At 49.8% G+C, this 24,136-nt stretch overlaps 1 protein-coding gene across 1 annotated transcript in view; it reads left to right on the top strand.

The window, feature by feature from the left end:
* The window catches only part of TCERG1L (transcription elongation regulator 1 like), a 191,473-nt gene that overhangs the window by 136,177 nt on the left and 31,160 nt on the right, over positions 1 to 24,136 (top strand). The window contains exons 7-8 of the mRNA XM_065920163.1: positions 4,004 to 4,158; positions 18,114 to 18,183. Of these exons, the coding sequence (XP_065776235.1) occupies positions 4,004 to 4,158; positions 18,114 to 18,183 (225 nt within the window). The remainder of the gene's footprint in view (positions 1 to 4,003; positions 4,159 to 18,113; positions 18,184 to 24,136) is intronic.

Raw genomic sequence — 24,136 nt, 5'->3', positions numbered from 1 at the left:
CACCAATCTGCTTTTATAAATGAGGACGCTGAATCCACAGCAGTGAGTTCACTGCACAGAGGCAGAGCCATCCTGGAAGGCAGGACTCCACGGCCCTGGTCTCCTAAGTGCCCCTGGTGACTCTAGAGGAGGGAACAGACCAGTCAGCCATGGGGCTGAGGCCACTGGGGGTGGGGCCGCGATGCCCAGATCACTGGTGTGCATGTGTGTGCGCGCACACGTGTGTGTGCAAATGTATGTGTGTGCATGCACAAGTGTGCATGCATGTGTGTGAATGCATGTGTGTGCACACAAGAGTGTATGCAGGTGTGTAAATGCATGTGTGTGTGCACACATGTGAGTGTGTGCATGTGCGTTTATGCACAAGTGTGTATGCATGTGTGTGTGAATGTATGTGTGTACACACACAAGTGTGTATGCATGTTTGTGGATGTATGTGTAAACATGTGTGCATGCACAAGTGTATATGCATGTGTGTCAATGCATGTATGTGCATGTACACATGTGAGTGTGTGCATCTGCATTTATGCACAAGTGTGTATACATGTGTGTGTGAATGTATGTGTATACATGTGTGCACACACGAGTGTGTATGCACGTGTGTGTGAATGCATGTGTGTGCGTGCACACATGTGCGAATGTGTGTGCACGTGTGGGTGGAGGGGTGCTGGGCGCAGGATGACTTTCTGCCAGAAGGGCCATACCTCTCAGGTGTATCCGCCGTAGAGGTTCATTGTCCTGCAGGTGTGGTCAGGGGTCCCAGGGGTCACACAGCAGCTCTTAAATTTTTAAGTAGATAGGGATGCAGGGAATTAAAGATACATCTAGACTTTCCCACTCAGGCCAAGCGCAGTAAAACATAGGGAAAAGATATCATCCCAACTGTCACAAACCGACCTACTTGCTGCCAGGAGCTTTGGTCTTGGAGCTATTTTTCCATCTGCAGCCTGGCCAAAGAAGGCTTTGGAAGCTTGTGTGTGGGCAGGTGGCCAGCCGTCTGCATGCTGCAGACAAGCCTGATGGATTCCCTCCATGTGGGAGGGTGCCCAGGACTGGTCTTCACCCTCTGCGCTGTTGCAGGTCTGCTGGCTTCTTACTTGACATCGCCTGCATTCTGATTTAGCTGGAGCTGCAAACAGCCTGCATTCACACCAGGCAAACCTCCCCCCCACCCCACCCCGTGGTCCCCAGATAACCCAGGTGGGCTACTTGTGGTGCTAAGAACACATGCTGAGTGTTGCCGGAAGCACAGCCCCCAGACCCAGCAGGAGGGACTCCGTCACCCTCCGGAGCGTCTGAGAGGGAAGGGGCTGTGCTCCCTGCAGGGTTTATGGTCTCTGCTGGCCCAGAATTCTGTGCAAGAACTTGCGCAGTGGCAGAATTGTACATAATGTACAGAATAGCATAATTACCTGCAGCTTTGTACACAGTAAAAGCTTCTTAAGCCAGACGACTTCTGCACCAGCAGGCAGGCAACTTCCTCCAGGCTGCGAGAGGTCGCCTGTCCCCTGTCCAGGCCTGCTTGGGGGCAGCGAGCAGACCCGTCCATCGGGCAGGGACCTTGTCCAGCTTGCCAGTCCTGCCCCTCAGGTCTAACCCTTGTTTGCCTAGATGACGGTCTATCCCATCATCTAGTCTCTAGTAAAGGCTGATCCTCATGTTTGCCTCAATTTTCCCACAGTAATGGACATGTTAGAATAACACAAATGTCTATTGCAGGCCCCACCTCACAGATGATGGAATGGAAATCACTGAGGGTGAGGGCAGCTTTCAAGGTCACTGAAGGTCAAGGGCATGCCTAGAGCTGGAGGGTGCATCCACTGAGAAGGCAGGTCATGGCCTTCTACCTGGATGACCAGGCCAGCAGGGGCCAATACAGTGTGGGGGTCTAGGTCACTGCTGGCCGGATGCAGACCCTGATGCTGGCACCCAGGATGGGGAGGGGTCAAGGGTGAGGTCTACCGGTCATCAACCTGTGGAAACTCACATATCACAGCTCTGGAGGTCAGAATCCAACCCGTGTCCCACGGGGCTGAATCCAGGTGCAGAGGAGGCGACTGGTTCCCTCCCGAGGCTCAGGGGAGACTCTGCTCAAGACTCTCCAGCTTCTAGAGGCATCGGCATCCGCAGCCCCTTCCTCCAACATCAAGGCCAGATGGAGCATCCTCTGGTCTGTCTCCACCCACCGCCCCCTATGTGTGTGTGTCTGTCTGTCTTCTGCTTCCATCCTCCCATCCCCTTCTCTGACTCTGACTCCGCAGCCTCCCTCTCCCTCTTATGAGGACCCTTCTGATGACACTGAATCTGCCTGGACAGTCCAGCCTACTCCCTCCATCTCGAGACAGGAACTTAATCACACCTGAAGGGTCCCTTTTGCCCTGTAAGGTAACATTCATAGGTTCTTGGGAGTGGGGTGTAGACCTCTTTGGGGTCGTTATTTGCTCACCACTCCCATGAACCTGGCCTGACTGTGGAGTAAATCAGACAGACCATCTAAAGGTCATTTCTACGAAGGGACCTGGTCTGCACAGAGTTTCAGAACACGAGGCTCAGCCCCTGAGCGGAGCCTTCTGTCTGGCCCATGGGAAGTGGCTGGCTGGTCTGAGCACAGAGGCTCAAGGGTAGGAGTGATTTTCTCTGTGGAAAGCAGACTGGTATGTGCTGCCTGGATCCAGAGAAAGGGCAGGTGACCAGGTGTGTCTGAAGCTAAGGTAGGAGCTGGTGGTTGGGAGGCCAGGCAGTGCCCAGGAGTGCCCCCGATCCCTCAAGAAATCAATGACCAGAGGGTTTCAGTCCATGAGAATTAGTCCTGCTCATTCCTGCAGCTTCTGAGGGGCCTGGGGAGAGTCCTGGTGCTTCTAGGGCCCTCAGAAGTCACTGTAGGAAGCTGAGATCCCGGGAGGGGAGAGCCTAGCCGAAGAGGAACCTTGTGGAAGGCCCAGACCAGAGGCAGGACCGAGCTCATTTCTCTGCACCATCACGAGACTGGTCAGAGGACACAGCCTGAGGCCACTCCGGTGACCTTGGCCGGCCGTGTTGTTGGGACGCACTGAGGCGGGTCTGAATTTCTGTGTGCGTTCCCACGTTGCAGACTCGCTCCGTGGGAAGGGAGCTCTTCCATTCCTTTGTTTTTCTTTTCTTCACTATTTTTCCTTTGCAATCTTTCCTTCCCTCTGATAACCTTTCACAGAGATGAGGTCTTAAAATTACCTATTATTCCTTTTGGGCTTTAGTTTCCTACATGTGAAAATGCAAAGCTAATTCTTTGCTCTTCTGAGAACAAAGCAGGATGCCAGTGCTGAGGTTGCTAATTCCAGCAGCTGGTTTGCTGGCTCTCAGTTGGGCAGGGATGGGCTGTGGCCTCCGTGCGGCTCCATGGACCCTGCTGCTCAGTCAGTGTCCAATCGGGGAAGTTTACCGGGAACCAAGGTCTGTGTTACCTGGTCCTTGGACCCAGAGCCAGAGTGGAAATCCAACTGAAAGGAGAGCTGGCCTTCGGGAAGAGCTCAGACCTCCTGGGACCCAGTTAAGCCGCTCACTTCTCTGAACTTTGCTGTCCTTACCAGTGAAAGGAAGGTCAGACCGCTGTCTGCCTGTGAATCAAATGAGAGAATGTATGAGAAACATCTGAGAATCACCCTGAAAAGCCAGACATTGCTATTATTATTCATACTTTGTGAAAATATTACTTTTGTGACTGTGTGGATTTCAGCCCCAAAGGGCTTTTTTTGGGTTTGAATGCATGCCTACCCTAACCTGTCTGTGAATGCAGGAAACACGAGACTCGGGTTTGGTCCCTGGGTCAGGAAGACCCCCTGGAGGAGGGCATGGCAACCCACTCCAGTCTTCTTGCCTGGAGAATTCCATGGACAGAGGAGGCTGGCGGGCTACAGGCCATGGGATCGCAGAGAATCAGACACGACTGATCGACTTGGGACAGACACTGTGGTCTTTTGATGCTTGCCTTTGAGGGAGACTAAGAGAGGTTTCTCGATTCGCACAGGTGTGTGGTCTGGACGGGAGATGACCGAGTTTTCTTCTTCAACCCGACGATGCAGTTGTCCGTCTGGGAGAAGCCGATGGACTTGAGGAACCGCGGGGACCTCAACAGGATCATCAAAGACCCTCCCCACAAGCGCAAGCTGGAGGCGGCAGCAAGTAACTAAGAGACGGGGGGCCCTGGGCACCCACTTTTAGGGGAGTCTAGGCTGTACGTTCCCTGAGCGTGAGAGGAAAGCGCGGTTCTCCTGGTTGTGTTGGCAGCTGATTTCGAAGGACCTGTGCTCCCTGTTTCAGAATTTAGTCATTAAGTTTTTATGGCACTTTCTGCAGAAACATTGATCCTTCCACGGGGTCGGCTCTGGCTTTTTCTTTGCATCACATAAAGTTACGAACCCAGAGAAGGTCATCCTTCAGCCACTGGGAGCTTCCTTTCCAGTTCAGATATTAGCCTGCATTTAGCCTTTTCTCTTACTTTTAAAAAGTTGTTTTCTATTATCAAATTAATGGGTATTGGTTAAGCATTTTAGAAAATGCAAAGCAGTCTCACCATGTAAACTCATCCGTGGTGATCACTTTGACGTACTAGTTTTGTTGCTGGCCAAAATCTTGGCCTTCTCTGCCCACCGAAGCCAAATGAAAAATACAGAGAGAGAGAGAGTTTGGAGGAAATACAAAGGTGGCTTTAATTCTCAACTGGCTGAGAGGGGAAAGCAGCACGCTCACGCCTCCAGAACTGTTTCCCGCTCCAGGGGGAGTCTTGTTGTTCAATCTCTCAGTCGTGTCCAGTTCTTTGTGACCCCATGGACTGTAGCATTCCAGGCTTCCCTGTCTTTCAATATCTCCTGAAGTTTGCTCAAGCTCATGTCCACTGAGTTGAAGATGCCATCACCCATCTCATCCTTTGTCATGCCCTTCTCCTCCTGCTCTCAATCTTTCCCAGCATCAGTCTTTTCCAATGAGTCAGCCCTTTGCATCATGAGGAGTCTAGGGCCTTATATAAGATGAGGGCTCACAGTCAGGAGTCAGTGATGAGGAACAAAGCTGTTAGGATCTTGATTTCTTCTCTTGCATTGTTTCAAAGAGGGTCACAGGCTGGTGTCAGCAAGCCAGCAATTGAGTCTGTCAGTTCCCTGGCTCTGCAGCCTGCTTTCTGACATGTAACTACAAGGGGAAGGGTGTTGTGAAGGTAAACCCCAGATACAAGATGTATTTAGCGTAGAGTCAAAGGAAATAGGTGTGAAGTGTAGCTCCTGCAGGGTTAAGGGGCAGAGAAGCAAACTTAGTTACAGACATGCAGAGTTAGACGCAGTTAAAGTAAAAAAAAAACTAGGAATGTTCAGGCCTACACACTTTTCTCTTTATCTTCTTTATTCTCAGGAAAAGTCAAAGTCTTTAAGTCCTGTCCCAACTCTTTGAAACCCCATGGACTGTGGCCTGTCAGGCTCCTCTATCCATGAAATTCTCCAGGCCAGAATTCTGGAGTAGGTAGCCATTCTCTTCTCCAGGGGACCTTCCCGACCCAAGGTCAAGCCCAGGTCTCCCACATTGCAGCTGGATTCTATAGTCTGAGTCACAAGGGAAGTTAAAGAAAAAAAAAAAAAAAACTCATTCTTTTTTTTTTTTACTTTTTACTGCAACAGTTTCTTTGCTTTTTTTCCCCATCATTTCATTTTTGCTCCAGATGTTGTATGAATGCCCCTTGAGACTACATGTCATAATTGGTAACACATAACCTTCTCCATCATGCACCAATTCCAGATCTTTGTAGGGAGTCCATCCACTGTTTGAAGGGTGCTTGAATTCACCTGAAGTGCATGTGGAGAAGGGAAAAGATCCTTCCCAGTTGCAGAGGAATCCAATGCGTGACAGAGATAGCTGTTCACAAGTTGCCCCAGCAAATCTCGTTTTCCCGAGTCAGAGCAGAACACTTTCATGCGTTCAGAAAGGATCCCTCCGATTAGGTCTTACACATTTTTTATCAGCTGTGTTGGGAAAGGTGCAGTCCCTGAGCACGTGGGTTGAAATAGTCTTGGCTTCACTGAGATCTTGAGATCCGGGTTTTCCCTGACTGACCCACAGAGCTTGGTTGAAAGGCCAGGAAATGGAATCTTGACCCCTGGAATGAGTGTTTGCTTTAGCTTTGGAGTGGTTTATTAGGCTTGCAGTATTTTTGAGTCCATCTCAAGTGATGCTAACACAGATAACAGAGATCAGCCTACACTTTTAGCTGGATCCAGAAGCATTTGAATGGAACTTTAGGGGAAAGAGTCTTAAAAGCTTCCTCAACATTTTGACCAGTGCTAAGGGACATGGACAGATTGCTCTTGCAAAGCTGGTAGCAGTCTGCTAAGATGGAGTGATTGATGCTAATAACACTGGCAACTGAAAAAGTACCCCCCCACCTAAAAGTTGAGAGTTAAGTCTTATTCAGCAGAAATTTTTAGGACTTCAAGCCGAGGAGACAGCATCTCAAGTGACCTTGAGAGGAGTGTTCTGAGCAGGCCAGGGAGGAACCAGGTTACATAGATGTTTTACAGCAAAGGTCAGGTAGTCTGAACACCCAAAGAGTATTGTTAACTGCACCTCAGCTTGTCTGGGGTTTTCACACCCTGAGTCCCCCTGGGGCTTACTGTGGGGAGTGGCTGTAGGCTGACGGCTGCTACGTCCTGGGTATTCTCCTGGGTACTCTCGTGGGTACTCTCCTTCCCGAGTGCCCCCGGGCTCCCCGGCTCACACTGGAGGGCTGCCGTCACTGGTGACTGTGGCATCCATGTTTACTGGTGTGGCAGGGAGTGTTCTCACTACATTCCCCTCTCTCAAGATAATGAGTGCACCCCTCCAGAGCATTAGCTCGAGTCAGCTGATTCTGAGAAAGGAATGTTCTAGGTGCACACCTCAGTTTGTAACACCAAGCTGTTCTCAGGGACAGTGAGAACTGGGCACGTGATTTTGCTTCCTCATTTGACTGAGGCATCCGTTATCTAAAAAGATGCTTTGCGTGCCGAATGAAGGCTTGAACCAAAACCCCTCACATACAGACACTCGGCTTCCAACATCCTCACTCTGGAACAGGAGAGACCGTCACCACCTGTGGGGTAGTGTCCCGAGCCCTGCCAACCCCTGGAGGACATTCAGGTGCAGTTTGTCACAATGATACTTATTTGCAAACATGTAGAAGCAAACAATACAGGCAGTCTCCCCGCTCCTTTCTGCTGCTTGCATTCTCAGAGATAATTGGGTGCTATTTCTTTTTTTTTCCCCAAGGCCTGGCAGGGATGAGAGAGGATGGAAGTCATTAGCAGTCAGGACACAGTTGTTCACCTGTTTTTCTGCTCTGGACCAAGCCGAGCCAGGGCTACGAGAGCAGAGAAGGGTGAGCAGGGTCCTCCCCCACCCCGAGCCCTCTGCCCTTTGCAGGCTTCTGAGGTGGAGGGCAGTGTTAGAAGATTAACAAGCATGTTAGAAAAGTGAAGAGTTTACTTGAGCAAAAATCGATTCTGATCCCGAAGCCCCAAACTGGAAGAGGCTGGAGCCTGGGAAGGCTGGCCTGGTGCAGGCGCAGAGGCAGAGGTGGGGAATCAGCTACCGGGCACCAGGGAGGCCCACCTCCTCCCCAGCTGGTCCTGCTCAGCGGCCCCACTGACCAGTAACCCTGAGGCTTTTACTAGCTCAGATGTCTGTCCAATGGCCTCCTTGTATAATTAATTACAACAAGGACCTGAATTACTGGGTCATAGATCAGGGCTCCATTTCACTCTGCTGGCCTGAATCTCATTTTGCACTTAAAAAGGTGGAGAATGGAGCCTTAAATCTAACAAACACAACGGGAATACCCGATCCTTGTAGACTTAACACATCAAGGCATTTTGTCTGCCACCATTGTAATGGTGGCCCCTGAACCACTCTATCCAGATAGATGTGTGATGATAAACTTACAAGCAGCTACAAAATGAGCTTTAACCTTACTTGCTCTTATTAAAAGAGGAAGAGCTGCCTTAAGCAGTCTTAAAGTCTTTAACCTGAATCTTAAAGACATGCAAATAACCTCAGTTCTCAACTTCCGGTTGCAGGGCAAGAATTGACATTTAAATGGATAACTTCTAATTTCCTAAGATCCACTCACTGAAATTATTCTGTTTGCAGCAAAACAGGACAGGGAGTATTTCTGGAAGACTAATTAGTAATGAGCAGGCAGAGTTGATGACCTCAGGCCACGAGCAAGGTGAATTTTTCCCTGGCTGGTCACCTGTCATGACTCATCTGATGTTCTGACCCTAATTATTTTAAGAAGCAGCTCTCAGGAAGATTGTTCTTGGTATGGAGTTTTGTTTTTCACATTGTGTTGCAGTATGAGTCATTATGGATTTGAATGTGTAAAACCTGTTTCTTGTCTGAAATGGAACCATTAAGCATTCCGATTGATATTCATTATTTTTCAAGAGGCAAATACAATTTGACAAAATATCTGCCACATTTAGGGTGTCCCTGGTGGCTCAACTAGTGAAGAATCCACCTGCAATGCGGGAGACCTGGGCCCGATCCCTGGGTTGGGAAGATCCCCTGGAGAAGGGAACGGCTGCCCACTCCAGCATTCTGGCCTGGAGAGTTCCATGGACTGTATAGTCCACGGGGTCACAAAGAGTCAGACACGACTGAGCGACTGTCACTTTCACACTTTCACTGTCTGCCACGTTTAACTGCAGTGGGTTTGGAGGGTGTGTGTGTGTGTGTGTGTGTGTGTGTGTGTGTGTGTGTGTGTGTATTTTGTGTGTGTACTAGGAATACCAGCATGGAAGGAGGAGTCAATATTGTCAGGCAACTATGGGAAAAGGGTGCAGAACTGCCAGAAGGGCTAAGCCCTTCAACAGATAAAGAAAAGGTCCCCTTTTCTCCATTCTGTTTTCCTTGCTGAGAGGTTTAGCTGAAGGCCTGATTTATTTCCTGATCATCCCATAGTGCATCCAGACTTTTACGGCTCTAGCAGACAGGCTGTTAGTTGGGAATAATGCCTGTTGAACTGTGAAGTGAGAAGTAGCAGCCTTCACCCTACGTCCACTCCATGTCCTGACACTCTGGACTGCTACAGGCTCTTCCTGGGTGAGGAGGCCCCACTCACGTTTGTTTTCCCACCAGCTTCAGCATTTCTCAAATCTCTTAGAGGCTCAGTTCTGCCAACTGTGTTTACCCGCAGCACCAAAGACCTCTCTTCAAGGCAATGGGGAGTGCAGACTGAAGTGAAATGAAAAGTTGTGAGTCGCATTTTATTTGGGGACCTCACTGAGGACTGCAGCCAGGGAAAGAGCGTCTCAGATCACTCTGAGGAGCTGCTCCGAAAGGTGTTGACTTAAAAAAAAAAAAGTGCAATGTGAGAGTTGTGAGTCAAGGGTTATTTGGGGTGAAATGAAGACTGCAGCCTGGGAGACAGCATCTTGGGCAGCTCTGAGAGACAGCTCCGAAGAGTCGGGGGCAGGTTAGTGTAAACATGGTTTTGGTGAAGGGGGAGTCCATGCAAATCAAGCACATATTTTTGCAGACGATTTCTACTAGTCCCATGAGGGTTACTGCTAGTCACGAGGAGCAGTCATCACCATGAAGGATTTAGTGCTTTTATAGGTATGAGGAGATACAAGAACCGGGTCATAAAATCAGCCCCTGAAAATATCTAACCACCTGAAAACCTGTCCTGCCAGTTTCTCCAAAGCATGAGGGCCTTGCTCCTTGCTCTTCACGCTGAGCTCCTTCCAGGGGGTGTTGAACGTCGGCAGCTGCAGCAGCACCTGATTTAATCCTTGGAGAGGCGGACAGCAGGTGCCAGTTTGTGGGTGGCCGAGGTAAGGGAGGCGCCAGGGGTTTTTGCTGAGAAAAAATTTTAATTGAATCCAAAAGATTACAGCTAATCTCAAAAAAACAGACATCTCAAGTAAACGGTGTTAGTGCTTTTCTGTGTGAGGGAAGGCGCTGGAGTCGGACCCCACTGACATCGCTCCTGAGACGTGCACCTTCACGGTCTAGGGCCGGCGTCCTGCTTTTCTCCTTCCCGAAGTCCCCTCAAGGCTCAGCATCAGGGCTGTGACTGATGGCTTGTTAGCAGGCAGCGTTCTTTGTTCACTGAAATGGCAGGTGACCTCTTTAGGTTCACAGTAGAAATGTTCCGGCCTTCTGGCCCCTGCTGCCTCATCACCGACCCCATTCAGGATGGGATCCTGTCCCTTCTGCCGGGTGCTTGGTGCAGGCTGGGAGGATGTACCAGAGGGTGGTCAGGTAAGATTTCTGTGAGTCTGTCCTCTAGGGTGGGGAGGCAGACAGACCTCCCAGCCTCTCTTCCCTGCCTTCTGCCTCCCGTGGTCACCTCCCAGTGGCTAAGTAGGACAGGATGCTGGTGTGAGGTGGGGCGGGGGGCTTGCCTAGGCCGAAGGGGAAGGGCGCCCTGGGGGGAAGGGACCTCTTTGTTCCTCCGCGCCTGCCACCGCCCCAGGAGCTGGGCACCATCCGTATCGGCCCCCTCTTGCTGCTGTAACAGACGATCACAAGTTTGGTAGATAAACCAACACGAACTTGCTGCTTTCCAGTCCTGGAGGTCAGAAGCCCAACTGAAGTCTCACTGGTGGGTCTGAGCTGCTTCTTTCTGGGGGCTCTAGGGCAGAACTCACTTCTTGTGTCTTCCAACTCCAAGAATCATCTGGTTTCTGGGGCCCTGGGGCTGGTTAGGAGCCTTCACCCCTGCCATGCAACCTAAGACATTCACAGTGGCTCAGCTGGTAAAGAACCCATCTGCAATGTGGGAGACCTGGGTTTGATCCCTGAGTTGTGAAGATCTGCTGGAGAAAGGATAGGCTACCCACTGCAGTGTTCTTGGGCTTCCCTAGTGACTCAGCTGGTAAAGAATCCACCTGCTATGTGAGAGACCTGGGTTTGATCCCTGGGTTGGGAAGATCCCCTGGAGAAGGCAAAGGCTACCCACTCCAGTACTCTGGCCTGCAGAATCCTGTGGACTGTATAGTTCATTGGGTCACAAAGAGTTGTACACGACTGAGCGACTTTCACTTTCACTTTTTTTTCCAGGGTTTGGGTGTGGACATCTTTGGAGGCCATTGGTCTGCAATCCTCTGTCTTTATACCTATTTTGACAGTAGAGGGAAAGAAAGCAGATCAATTGGCCTGCTCAAGGTCACATTTCTATTGAGTGGGGGACCAGGGATTTGCACCCTGGAGGCTCTGACTCCAGATCCAAGGAGGGCCAGCATGGCCAGATGTCTAATGCGCCTTAGATAAAAAGGGGCTTCTGGAAAGCATTCTGCTTCCTGCTTGACACAGAAAAGTTGCATGCAGGGAACCAGGCACTTCCACCCTGCTTGGTCCCGACCCGTGATAGACCTGGCAGGATGTCACTTGGCTTCAATTGCTCTGTAAACATTTCAGCCGTTTATATTCAAGGCAGATGTACACTGATGATGACTTTCATTTCACAAAGAAGGGCATGAAACCATGCCTGTGAGTAAACACAGCTGTGACCTGTGAAAGGGTCGCTTTCCCGAGCACTGTTTGCTCAGCAACAATGCATCGCTCTCCACGTCACAGAGGGCCAGGTGGCTGATGCTCGGCAAGACCTGGGACCGCTGACAATGCAGATGCTGGTTGTCTCCCAGAGTCAAGGAAGAGCATCACCGCTCGTCCACAAGGACTCTGGTGGGCGAGAAGGGCTTGTCCCATGCAGGTCACCTGGCCCCTCTTTGGGAGGAATCCCAGCCATCACCTGCCCCACGCTCCATCCACACCCTGGCAGAAACTGGTGGCCCCGCCCATGCCTTCTCTGTGCAAAGAATGAGCCAGACTTCTTGTTTGGTTAACACCAAACAAGATTGTCAGATCAGCACCTGCTCTTTTCAGTCCATGTAGCAAGACCTGGCGTAAAGCAGATAAGTGTAGACAGGTCATCCCTGCAGAGAATCCCCCACTGACAGAATTTAGCAGGTACCCTGTGATGCAAAGATGGGCACAATAAAGGACAGAAACGGTGTGGACCTAACAGGAGCAGAAGATATTAAGAATAGGTGGCAAGAATACACAGAAGAACTGTACAAAAAAGATCCTCATGACTCAGATAATAACGATGGTGAGATCACTCACCTAGAGCCAGACATCCTGGAGTTTGAAGTCAAGTGGGCCTTAGGAAGCAACACTATGAACAAAGCTAGTGGAGGTGACGGAACTCCAGTTGAGCTATTCCAAATCCCAAAAGATGATGCTGTGAAAGTGCTGCACTCAATATGGCAGCAAATTTGGAAAACTCAGCAGTGTGGCCACAGGACTGCAAAAGGTCAGTTTTCATTCCAATCCCAAAGAAAGGCAATGCCAAAAAATGCTCAAACTACCACACAATTGTACTCATCTCACACGCTAGCAAAGTAATGCTCAAAATTCTCCAAGCTGGGCTTCAACAGTATGTGAACCATGAACTTCCAGTTGTTCAAGTTGGATCTAGGAAAGGTAGAGGAACCAGAGACCCAATTGCCAGTGTCGGTTGGATCACTGAAAAAGCAAAAGAGTTTCAGAAAAGCATCTACTTCTGCTTTATTGACTACGCCAAAGCTTTTGACTCTATGGATCACAACAAACTGTGGAAAGTTCTGAAAGAGATGGGAATACCAGACCACCTGACCTGCCTCCTGAGAAATCTGTATGCAGGTCAAGAAGCAACAGTTAGAACTGGACATGGAGCCACAGACTGGTTCCAAATCAGGAAAGGAGTACGTCAAGGCTGGATATTGTCACCCTGCTTATTTAACTTATATGCAGAATACATCATGAGAAATGCTGGACAGGATGAAGCACAAGCTGGAATCAAGATTGCCAGGAGGAATATCAATAACCTCAGATATGCAGATGACACCACCCTTATGGCAGGAAGTGAAGGACTAAAGAGCCTCTTGATGAAAGCTAAAGAGAAAAGTGAAAAAGTTGGCTTAAAACTCAACATTTAGAAAACTAAGATCATGGCGTCTGATCCCATTACTTCACAGCAAATAGATGGGGAAACAATGGAAACAGTGACAGACTTTATTTTCTTGGGCTCCAAAATCACTATAGATGGTGATTGCAGCCATGAAATTAAAAGAGGCTTGCTCCTTGGAAGAAAAGTTATGACCAATGTAGGCAGCAGAGACATTACTTTGCCAACAAAGGTCCATCTACTCAAAGCTATGGTTTTTCTAGTAGTCATGTATGGATGGGGAGAAGGCAATGGCAACCCACTCCAGTACTCTTGCCTAGAAACTCCCATGGACAGAGGAAACTGGTGGGCTGCAGTCCATGGGGTCATTAAGAGTCAGACACGACTGAGCAACTTCACTTTCATTTTTCACTTTCATTCACTGGAGAAGGAAATGGCAACCCACTCCAGTGTTCTTGCCTGGAAAACCCCAGGGATGGGGGAGCCTGGAGGGCTACCGTCTATTGGGTCGCACAAAGTCAGACATGACTGAAGCAACTTAGCAACAGCAGCATCATGTATGGTTGTGAGAGTTGGACTGTAAAGAAAGCTGAGTGTCGAAGAACTGGTGCTTTTGAACTGTGGTGTTGGAGAAGACTCTTAAGAGTCCCTTGGATTGAAAGGAGATCCAACCAGTTCACCCTAAAGGAAATCAGTCCCAAATATTCATTGGAAAGACTGATGTTGAAGCTGAAACTCCAATACTTTGACCACCTGATGTGAAGAACTGACTCCTTGGAAAAGACCCTGATGCTGGGAAAGATTGAAGGCGGGAGGAGAAGGGGACGACAGAGGATGAGATGGTTGAATGGCATCACCAACTCGATGGACATGAGTTTGAGTATGCTCCAGGAGTTGGTGATGGACAGGGAGGACTGGCGTACTGCAGTCCATGGGGTTTCAAAGAGTCGGACATGACTGAGCGACTGAACTGAACTGAACTGTGATGGGAAGGAAGGTTCCGGAGCCCGGCGTGCAGTCACCACATCTGTAATGATGCTGTGTAAGCTCTCACCTTCAGTTTGCTGGGTGAGCAGGGCCAAGGCTTGTTCAGGTTTCTAGATGCCCCTGAATCAGTACCGATAAGGGGGTTATGTCCTATCTCTGCCTTCGAGGCCCAGGACATAGGAGAGACCGGAATAGCACTTTTCAAAGCAGTTTCCCTCAGAAACTAGTTCTTCCCACTTCCCTGCCCACCTGGGCCTGCATGAGGGCAGCCGTTGTAAGGGGATGGAAGACATGCTTCTCGCAGCCTGAGAAGACCTCTGACTACCTGCCTCAACTTCCCTGTACACTCAGCACCTTTTCAAAAATGGCCGTGCCCTTCCTTGCCCGTTAAATGCACAAGGCAATGTATTGTGAAGGTAAGTAGATCTTTGTGGGTATGCATATTTTTAATAGAACGGCTGAGGAGTTGACCTGCTGCACTTTCTGCTTCTCATCACTATGGGTATCTTTTTGGCAAACCCCTCATATTCTGAGGGCTTCCCAGGTGGCACCAGTGGTGAAGAATCCTCCTGCAATGGAAGAGAGCCACGTTCACTCCCTGGGTTGAGAAGATCCCTGGAGGAGGGCATGGCAACCCACTCCAGTACCCTTGCCTGGAGAATCCCATGGACAGAGGAGCCTGGTGGGCTGCAGCCCCTGGGGTTGCAGAGTCAGACACAAGAGAAGCAACTTAGCACGTGTGCACACATGTGTTCTGAGCCCCTCCCTTCGCATCCCTCCCCACCTTGACTAGACTCTGACATCTCCACCAGGTCTTTCCAGCTGGTGGACTTCCAGGTCATTGGTTTTTCATGCCCACACAGGATACTGATAAGAATACCTTCGTTCACATATATTTATCTCAGGAGCATTTATGAGTACTTTCATTGCATAAATTCACATTATTGGAATTACCAGATCGAAAGGTACATGCATTTTACATTGTGACAGATATTGCTAAATCTTCCTCCAAAAAGATGGACCAGTTCACACACCTACTAATAGATTCTGCTACTCTCATGAGCACTGTGGATCATCCAACCTTAAGCTTTTAAAACCATTCATTGTGTCCATTGGCATTTCTTTAATTATGAGAGAAATTGAACATTTCGACTGGTTGACTGGCCGTTTGTTTTGTTGTGTATTCTTATGAAGAGTGTGTTGTCTCTCTCATTGAATTATGTGATGGGGGGACACAGAGGTGTGTGTGGGGAGAGAGTGTGGGTGAGACAGAGCAAGCGCCTCCCCTCCTGTTAGCTTTGCTCTCACGAGGGTCTTTCTCTAGACTGCTGGTTCTCAATAGGGCTGGGGAACGGGCGCTCTGTTCCTTGGAGGACTTTGGGTGATTTCTGGAGACTTGGGATGCCACTCAGCCCCTAAGGTGCACAGGACGCCCTGTCATCCAGCCCACATGTCCCTGGTGCCAGGGCTTGGGGGGCCCTGCTCTGGGCTCGGGGTCCCGCCGAGGGAGTCTCCTGGGTCCCCTGACTGTGCTGCACTGGACAGGCTGTTGGTGGGAAGAGGCCGCCAGAACCCAGAGGCTGGGTGGACCGGGCTCGCTGGGCGCCTCTAGGACGTGACCCACATCTCTTCTCATCTTGCCTCAGCCCCGCACCATGCCCTGAGAGCCAGCTGGAGAATGGACGGGGCCGGAGCCGGAGGCATTGTTGGGGTTGCAGACAGTGTGCATGGACAACTCTCGGGTTTTATGTAAAGAAAAGCAGTGGAGGGCTTCTCTGCCAAAGATATTCATACTTTCCCCATAAACGTCACGTTCATTATGAGCTCGTTACAGAGCCTCCCCAGGAAGGATGTGGGTTCAAGCCTCGCGGTGTGGGCGGCGGTGGCCCAGCCCTGCCCCTGGGCCCGCTGGGGACATGCTTCCGAGAAAGTGGCTTCCGGGGACGACAGACACAGAATGAAAAGCAGGCGAGCAGGCAGTTGTGATGCCAGGGAGCGTCTGGGCATCGTTCAGCCTGTCAGGACTGAAATAATAACACTCTGGAACCATCTTTATACTCATTTTTCCTCTTTCCTTTTGGAGACAAATATGAAACACCCAAGCACCTTTTTACTTTTTCATTCCGAAAGCTCATCAAACATTTACAGGGCCAGCCTCTTCAGGGTGTAAGGAAGGGACCTGACTTCAAAATCAATCTGGCTCTTAGAAAGTAGACACGTAGGCAGCAGCGGTCTGCGGCCCTGTGCAGACAACCTGGGTCCTTCACTGCAGGAGTCAAAGGGGGAGCCTGGGTCTGCAGTTCAAGCACAGGGGCACGGAGACAGCTTGGACAGAAGGGCTGGTCCAGGCCCGCGTCCTGCGAGGGGTGGGGTCAACTGGACGCACCCCCTCGCCCACCCTTCTGGAGTGTCTGGCAGTCTCTCCACGGCCATCAGCTAGAGATGACTTTTCTGTGCACAAAAGCATCACAGATTTCTTTCCTGCTGAAATATGGAAGGAGTACACCCACTAGTATAGTTATAGGACGGAGGTCCCTCTTTAAGGGAAACCCACTAGTAATGTCATTATAGTTATAGGACGGAGGTTCATCTTTAATGGAAACCCACTAATATAGTTATATAGTTATAAGATGGAAGTCCCTCTTTAAGGGAAACCCACTAGTATAGTTATATAGTTATAGGACGGAGGTCCATCTTTAATGGAAACCCACTAGTATAGTTATATAGTTATAGGATGGAAGTCCCTCTTTAAGGGAAACCCACTAGTATAGTCATTATAGTTATAGGATGGAGGTCCATCTTTAATGGAAACCCACTAGTATAGTTATATAGTTATAGGACGGAGGTCCCTCTTTAAGGGAAACCCACTAGTATAGTTACAGGATTGAGGTCCATCTTTAAGGGAAATCCACTAGTATAGTTATATAGTTATAGGACGGAGGTCCATCTTTAATGGAAACCCGCTAGTATAGTTATTATAGTTATAGGATGGAGGTCCCTCTTTAAGGGAAACCCACTAGTATAGTCATTATAGTTATAGGACAGAAGTCCATCTTTAATGGAAACCCACTAGTATAGTTATATAGTTATAGGATGGAGGTCCCTCTTTAAGGGAAACCCACTAGTATAGTTACAGGATTGAGGTCCATCTTTAAGGGAAACCCACTAGTATAGTTATATAGTTATAGGACGGAGGTCCCTCTTTAAGGGAAACCCGCTAGTATAGTTATATAGTTATAGGACAGAGGTCCCTCTTTAATGCAAACCCGCTAGTATAGTTATTATAGTTATAGGATGGAGGTCCTTCTTTAAGGGAAACCCACTAGTATGGTTATATAGTTATAGGACGGAGGTCCATCTTTAATGGAAACCCGCTAGTATAGTTATATAGTTATAGGACGGAGGTCCATCTTTAACGGAAACCTGCTAGTATAGTTATTATAGTTATAGGATGGAGGTCCTTCTTTAAGGGAAACCCACTAGTATAGTTACAGGATTGGGGTCCGTCATTAAGGGAAACCCACTAGTATAGTTATATAGTTACAGGACGGAGGTCCATCTTTAAGGGAAACCCACTAGTATAGTTACAGGATTGAGGTCCAGCTTTAAGAGAAACCCACTATTATATTTATTATGGTTATAGGACGGAGGTCCCTCTTTAAGGGAAACCCGCTAGTATAGTTATATAGTTATAGGACGGAGGTCCCTCTTTAAGGGAAACCCACTAGTATAGTCATTATAGTTACAGGACGGAGGTCCCTCTTTAAGAGAAACCCACTAGTATAGTTATATAGTTATAGGATGGAGGTCCATCTTTAAGGGAAATCCACTAGTATATTTATTATGGTTATAGGACAGAGGTCCATCTTGAAGAGAAACCCACTAGTATAGTTATATAGTTATAGGACGGAGGTCCATCTTTAATGGAACCCGCTAGTATAGTTATATAGTTACAGGACAGAGGTCCTTCTTTAAGGGAAACCCACCAGTATAGTTAGAAGACGGAGGTCCCTCTGTAAGAGAAACCCACCAGTATAGTTAGAAGACTGAGGTCCGTCACTAAGGGAACTCTGTCTTCCTAATTTCAAGCTGAGTCTGCTGGAAGTGATGCTTCTCGGTGGCTTGCCAAAGCCACGAGCTCCGTATTGACCATGCGAACCTGACTTTCTTTCAGCCGAGCCCAGCGATGGATCGAGTTCTGAAGATGGCAGGGAAGACCCAGACGTGAAAACCAAGAGGAATCGGTAGGTGGCCACATCCTTCCCCGTGCGTCTTTCCTTGAGAAAGGAAAGGATCATTTTGACTCTGTTGACTGAGCCAGGAATGGGTCCGACCCCAAACAGAGGGTGGGGGTCCCAGCCACTCTGGGGGCCCCACATCTGTAGTGGACGGTGCCTCCCTCCCCACCCTTCCTGGGGCCATGCTCAGCCCTGGCCTTTCTACCAGGGCCCTGAGGAGTGGACGGAGTCAATCGAGGTCCCGCGTGGGGCTGGGTGAGGAGTGGGCCGGGGGTCCTGCAGCTCTGGGTCAGAGGTCCGACTCTGTGGCTGGCTGGCATTGTGACTTTGGGCAAAGCAACTCCACCAGGTCTCATTCAGTAACGCCATTCAGGTTGATTCTCAACTCAAATCAGACGTGTCATCAGTGAGGCAGCTGACGCCTGGGTAAGGACAGATGGCTTGCAGTGGCTCCTGGAGAACATGTTCTCCACCCAAGTTTTCCTGTTACGACCTGTTGCAGGCGCAGCACAGAAGGGAGGAAGTCAGCCTCCCTTCAAGCCAGGGTGGCTGTTCCCGCTTTGGCCATCCTGGAAGACCGGTCTGTGGCCCTTCCCTACTCAGTTCCAGGCACAGGAGTAAAATTCGAGGTCTGTGAGTCTGAGTTCCTGGAAAGGCAGGTGGCTGAAAGGCACGGGGCCGGGAGGATGAGGGGGGTTGAAAGGGACTCACAAGACCACTTCCTGAGCAGACGTGGTGCCCATGACCGCGGAATGGTCCGCGTCCCGCCCAGTGCACGCCCAGTCCTGTTCCGGGGGTCCAGGCACCCGCTCCCGTCAGGGGACACGCAGGCCAGCGGCAGGAGTCCCAGAGCAGCTGTCAGGGTGTCTGACTGTGTGTCTTCTCTTTTAAAACGTGCCCTGGATGAGGTCAGACTTTTGCAACAACATACAGCAGTGAAGGGAAACGCACTCTCGACCCGGAAGCGGTGCCCGTTCCCTCCTCTTCTGTCCTTGCCCTGTGGTTTCCTGGGGAAGGACAGTGGGAGAGGGAGGCAGAGAGGACGTCCCTGTTGGGGAGGAGGGCTGGCAGCAGGATTCAGGGGTCAGGGGTCAGGGCTGGACTCTCTGATGGATGCCACAAACCTATGCAACCGGGGCTTCCCTGGCGACTCAGTGGAGAGAAACTGCCTGTCAAGCAGAGACAGACATGGGTTCAATCCCTGGGTTGGAAGATTCCCTGGAGAAGGAAGTGGCAACCCACCCCAGTGTTCTTGCCTGGAGAATCCCCCTGGACAGAGGAGCCTTGTGGGCTGCACCCACGGGGGCGCAGAGTTGGACACGACTGGGTGGCTAAATAGCAAAGGGCCTCTGTCCCTTTTGTCGCACTGTCTTTGGCCTTCCCCACTAGCACCCCTCCCAAATGATTTTGCTGACCAGGTGCAGGCTTACGGTCGCTTTAACCGATGCCAAGCAGACGCCACAGCAGTTTCTGAGAGCGGTCCAGGGCAGGGTAAGCAGTGTCCTCCCCTAGTCCCGGGGTGCAGTCCGGGTGGGAGGCAGGGCCTCCTTCTCCAGCTGACGGAGATCGGGGGCTGCAGCTTGGCCGGTCTCTCTGTGGCGCTGGGGCAAGGCTGACCCCACCCACCCCACAGGCCTCTGTGTTCTTGGGCCCCCAAATCCTGTGCTTACACAGTCACTTTTGGGGTGACAGAGGCCACAGAGGATGGACGCCAAGCACCTTCGCTGGCGTCAAGGGCTCCAGGGACAGGAAGCAAGCTGTGATCACTTTATTGTTGTGCTCAGACCCTGCGGCAGCTGCGTCCATCTCTGCAATCTTGAATAAATGTGTATAATTTTAAAAACAAGACAAGCTTGCTGAGGCACAAGAGAAATAGCAATCTAGCCATTATGGGATGTTTTTAAACTTTCGCAGGAGGGAGGACTCACTGAGCTCCAGGGAACTGGGCAGTCCTCCTACATTGTCCAGCGCGCTTCATTTGTCTATGGGACTGCCCCCAAATTCTGCTACTTGGCTTCTAAGTAACATCAAAGCGTTCATCTCAGTTTTCATCAGTGACTTCTTCCATGAGTGAGCACTGACTCTGAAGCCATCACAGGGGTTTTCATGGAGTTTTGGCCACCGTGGGTCTTCAGGCCCTCTTGGCCCACAGATTCCGTGTGTGAGGGCAGCGTCCAGACACTCGCTTCCGCCGCAGTTCAGGGCTCACTCCCGGGTCACTCTGCTCTGTTCTGCCTCTGAGATTTGGGAGGGAAAGTCTTCAGTGGATGTGCTGGGTTGGACTCAGGATCTGAAATGTTCTGGGAGTCCCGATCCTTCACTTCTGGGCCACTTTACACAAACTGTGCTCACTCTGGGGGAAGTTTCGCCCTTGTGGGGCTTTTTCTGAAGCTCCCTCCCCACCGGGCCTGCTCCGTGGCTCAGAGCTCGTCACCCGCTGGGGCTGACACCAGCATCATCCTGGCCTGTTTGTCTCTGGGGAAGGTCATTGCCAGTACACACAAGGACTCACCAAGCGTCTGTCTGCTTTTGTGCATTTTTATTTAGTAGATGCTGGCCTAACTAGTAAGAGGCCAGGCTGCAGAGAACCTGCTGGAATCAGTCCATTTGCCCTTGTCTGTTGTACGTGTGACGTAATTTCTGTCATCAAACGCTCCTGCCAAGTCTGACTCCAGCTGCCGTATCCTGGCCTCTAAAGGACGAGGCAGGTTTTGAACGCTGCTGCCTGCTCCATGCATCCTGGCCCCATTCATATACATTTTGGACATTCTTATGCAAATGGGATTAAATCAGCTGTGTCTATAATTCAGATCCAAATGATACTTTTCCTTCCATTCCCTGGGAAGAGAAATATGTCACAGTGACAAGCTTTCCAATTACCCCAATATTTTCAGCTACCGGTGAGTGCCGTTTCAGACGGCTTGTTATTTGCTGTTTAATGGGATGTGTTTGTGATGCACAATTGTGCGCCTTCCCTGGGACCGGAAAATTGATTGTTTGCTTCTCCCCTTTGTGTGCAGTGCCCGGGGGTCCTGCTGGTTTCCCACGTGAAAGTTTTTTTATCGTTCAGACCTGCTTTTCAAATGCACTATTTAAAGAACTTAGAATTTATTTCAAATAATTGAGTTGAATTATTTGAAGGATTCAGCAAAAGTATGTCATTTGGTTTAAAAACTAGAGTGAGATTATCCACAAAACATGTTAGAAAAGAAATTGCCAGTGGTATGCAGGTCTTCCAGCCCCTTCTCCATGTGCCAGGTTTTGCCAGTTGCTGAGCCAAGGGACTCCTGCTAAATTAATGGCTTTCCATAGCAGGACAGGGTGAAATTGCTCTTCTGAGTTTTCAAATATTGTTGGCCCCACAGCTTTGGAAATTTATTTATGGTTTTATGCCATTTGGTATAGAAGTCTTTTATTATAAGTGACCAAAAGAAATCTCTTGGCTTGAAACATTAGTTTTTTGTTTTTCTTTTTAAAAAATATTTATCTATTTATTTGTCGTTGGCTGTGCTGGGTCTTCACAGCTGCACACGGCTTTTTCTTCTTGCAACTAGTAGGGCTCTTCTCCAGCTGCGATGCGGGCTTTTCATTGCAGGGCTGCTCGTCTTGTGGAGCGCAGGCTCTAGGCACACGGGCTTCAGAAGTTGCAGCTCGCAGACTCTAGAGCACAGGTTCAGCAGCTGGTGCGCAGGCTTAGCTGTTCCCCTGCATGAGAGATCTTCCTGGACCAGGGATTGAACTCGAGCCTTCTGCACTGTCAGACAAATTCTTAACCTCTGGACCACCTGGGAATCCCAGAATATTGTTTATTGCAGTAGTTTGTAAACTTTGAGGACACAGAGTTGATGGCCATGGAGCTAAGAAGCAAAGTTGACCTTGTATAGTAAAACTTTGGGGTTATCTACAGCCGTACCTGGAGACTGAGGAGTGAGAAATTAGCAAGAAGTGCTCTTGGGTCATTTTTCTGTTTTCCCCAAATACACCCTCCATTATGCTCCTCTTCACAAACCAAGATGGTCAAGGCACATCCAAAGCATGTCCCCTGGATCGAGCTGTGATTCTGCATCCTATCCTGGGTCAGAGAGCCTCCGTCTAGGATGAAAGAAGCAAGACCATCACCCAAAAGACAGGACAAGACAAAATGATTTAGTGTCTGGAGGGTTCACAGCCACTACCCCTGAGTCTGCCCCCAAATCAAGTCCACACCTCGAGAGAGTCAAATGCACGAGAGAAAAGGAGATACTCTTTCTACACTCAGCAGTGGCCCCTGCTCCACCCCGGTGCAAGGGTGACGGTCAGCGAGTGTGGGCAGGGAGGAGCAGCCAGCATGCTGAACCCTGTCTCTGTACGAACCATGAGCTGAGCCCTTTCACTTCCATATACATGGGTTTCCAGAATCCCAGAAAAATTAGCTACTGAGAACGTGCAACCTTGGCTTCTCTGCAGAGCTAAGAGGTAGTGCTAGAAAATATGTAAATCCAGATTAAGATTGCTATAAAATTATATCTTTAAAGAATCCAAGAAAACAAGAGAATGAGCTACACTCCAATGCAAGTGTGCAGTCTGGCTTTCTTCAGAAGATGGGATACTGTGCATCTCTTTGTGGCCTCAGACATGCACAGGAAACGAATTAATATCCACTTACCTACCCTGACCTACCTGTAATGCAGAAGACCCAGGTTTGACCCGTGGGTCGGGAAGATCCCCTGGAGAAGGGCATGGATACCCACTCCAGTATTCTTGCCTGAAGAATCCCAACGACAGAGGAGCCTGGCGGGCTGCAGTCCGTGAGGTCACAGAGTCGAACACAACTGAGCACACGCGTCTCAAGCTCCTACTTTGTACACAGTTCACGAGTTTAGTCGGCCAGCTGCTTCTCAATCGACCCCTGCAGTTCTGTGACTAGTCTGTGGCCTGTGCCTTTAGGGCCTCCTACCTGGGCCGAGGACATTCCACGGATGCCTGGCTCTGAGAAGATTGTGTGCACGTAGGTCATTTGTCATGAGATTTTAGTTTGTCCTTTCAGATTGAAGCATCAGTATTCCCTGGCATTTATTTTCTCCCCAAAAAGGATTATGAAACTTGTGGATTTCTGAGAGGGAGACCAGACGCCAGCATAAATCCTGAGACCCATCCATCACCCTCTCGCTCACTACAGCAGGTGTCGTTTCTTGGAGTTTGAGTGAATGGGTCGAGTTCTCCTCCCAGTCTCTATAAAGCTTTTCACCCACATGGGGGTAAAACTGAAATCTGACCACCAGGAGACCACTCTGGACTCAGTTCTAATGGAGCCCTTGACCTTGGGGCTTCTTCACTGGTCCTTTATCAGATCTCTCAGCCTGCCTCTCACTCCCTTTAACCCTGGTGTTGAGTAAGCACTTGGCCTTCAGCGCTTGTCACGAATTCCCCTGTAGCAGACACGACGAGAGCGGCAGGATGTGCCCAGGGCCCTTGCTTGCTGGCAGCAGACACGTGGCTCTGAGATGAAGTCAGGGTCTGTCTTCGCTTGTGTGGGCGGGGGAGAGGGGGGGTTGGCTGTTGTAGAATCTTCTTCTTCGGGGGCTCCATTCAGCAGTCGAGAGCACGCCCACATGGTCCTGGCGGAGAAACTGTACAGTCACCTAGGAGAGTGTTTCTTCTTGTCTCCCACCAGGAAGAATATATTTCCCCTCTTTATGGCAATTCATAGTTTGAAGGAAAAGAAAGTGAAGTCGCACAGTCGTGTCCAACTCTGCGACCCCATGTTCTGCAGCCTACCAGGCTCCTCCGTCCATGGGATTCTCCAGGCAAGAGTACTGGAGTGGATTGCCATTTCCTTCTCCAGGAGATCTTCCCGACCCAGGGATCGAACCCAGTTCTCCCGCATTGTAGGCAGACACTTCACCATCTGAACCACCAGGGAAGTCCCTTAAATTATAAATTCATCGTCTAGTTCTGTCCACGCTTCTGATGCCTCCTG

The sequence above is a fragment of the Muntiacus reevesi genome, chromosome 2 (genome assembly GCF_963930625.1).
Source record: "Muntiacus reevesi chromosome 2, mMunRee1.1, whole genome shotgun sequence".
NCBI lineage: Eukaryota > Metazoa > Chordata > Mammalia > Artiodactyla > Cervidae > Muntiacus > Muntiacus reevesi.
Note: the sequence above shows the minus strand (reverse complement) of the source record. Positions and strands in the feature narration are given on the sequence as shown.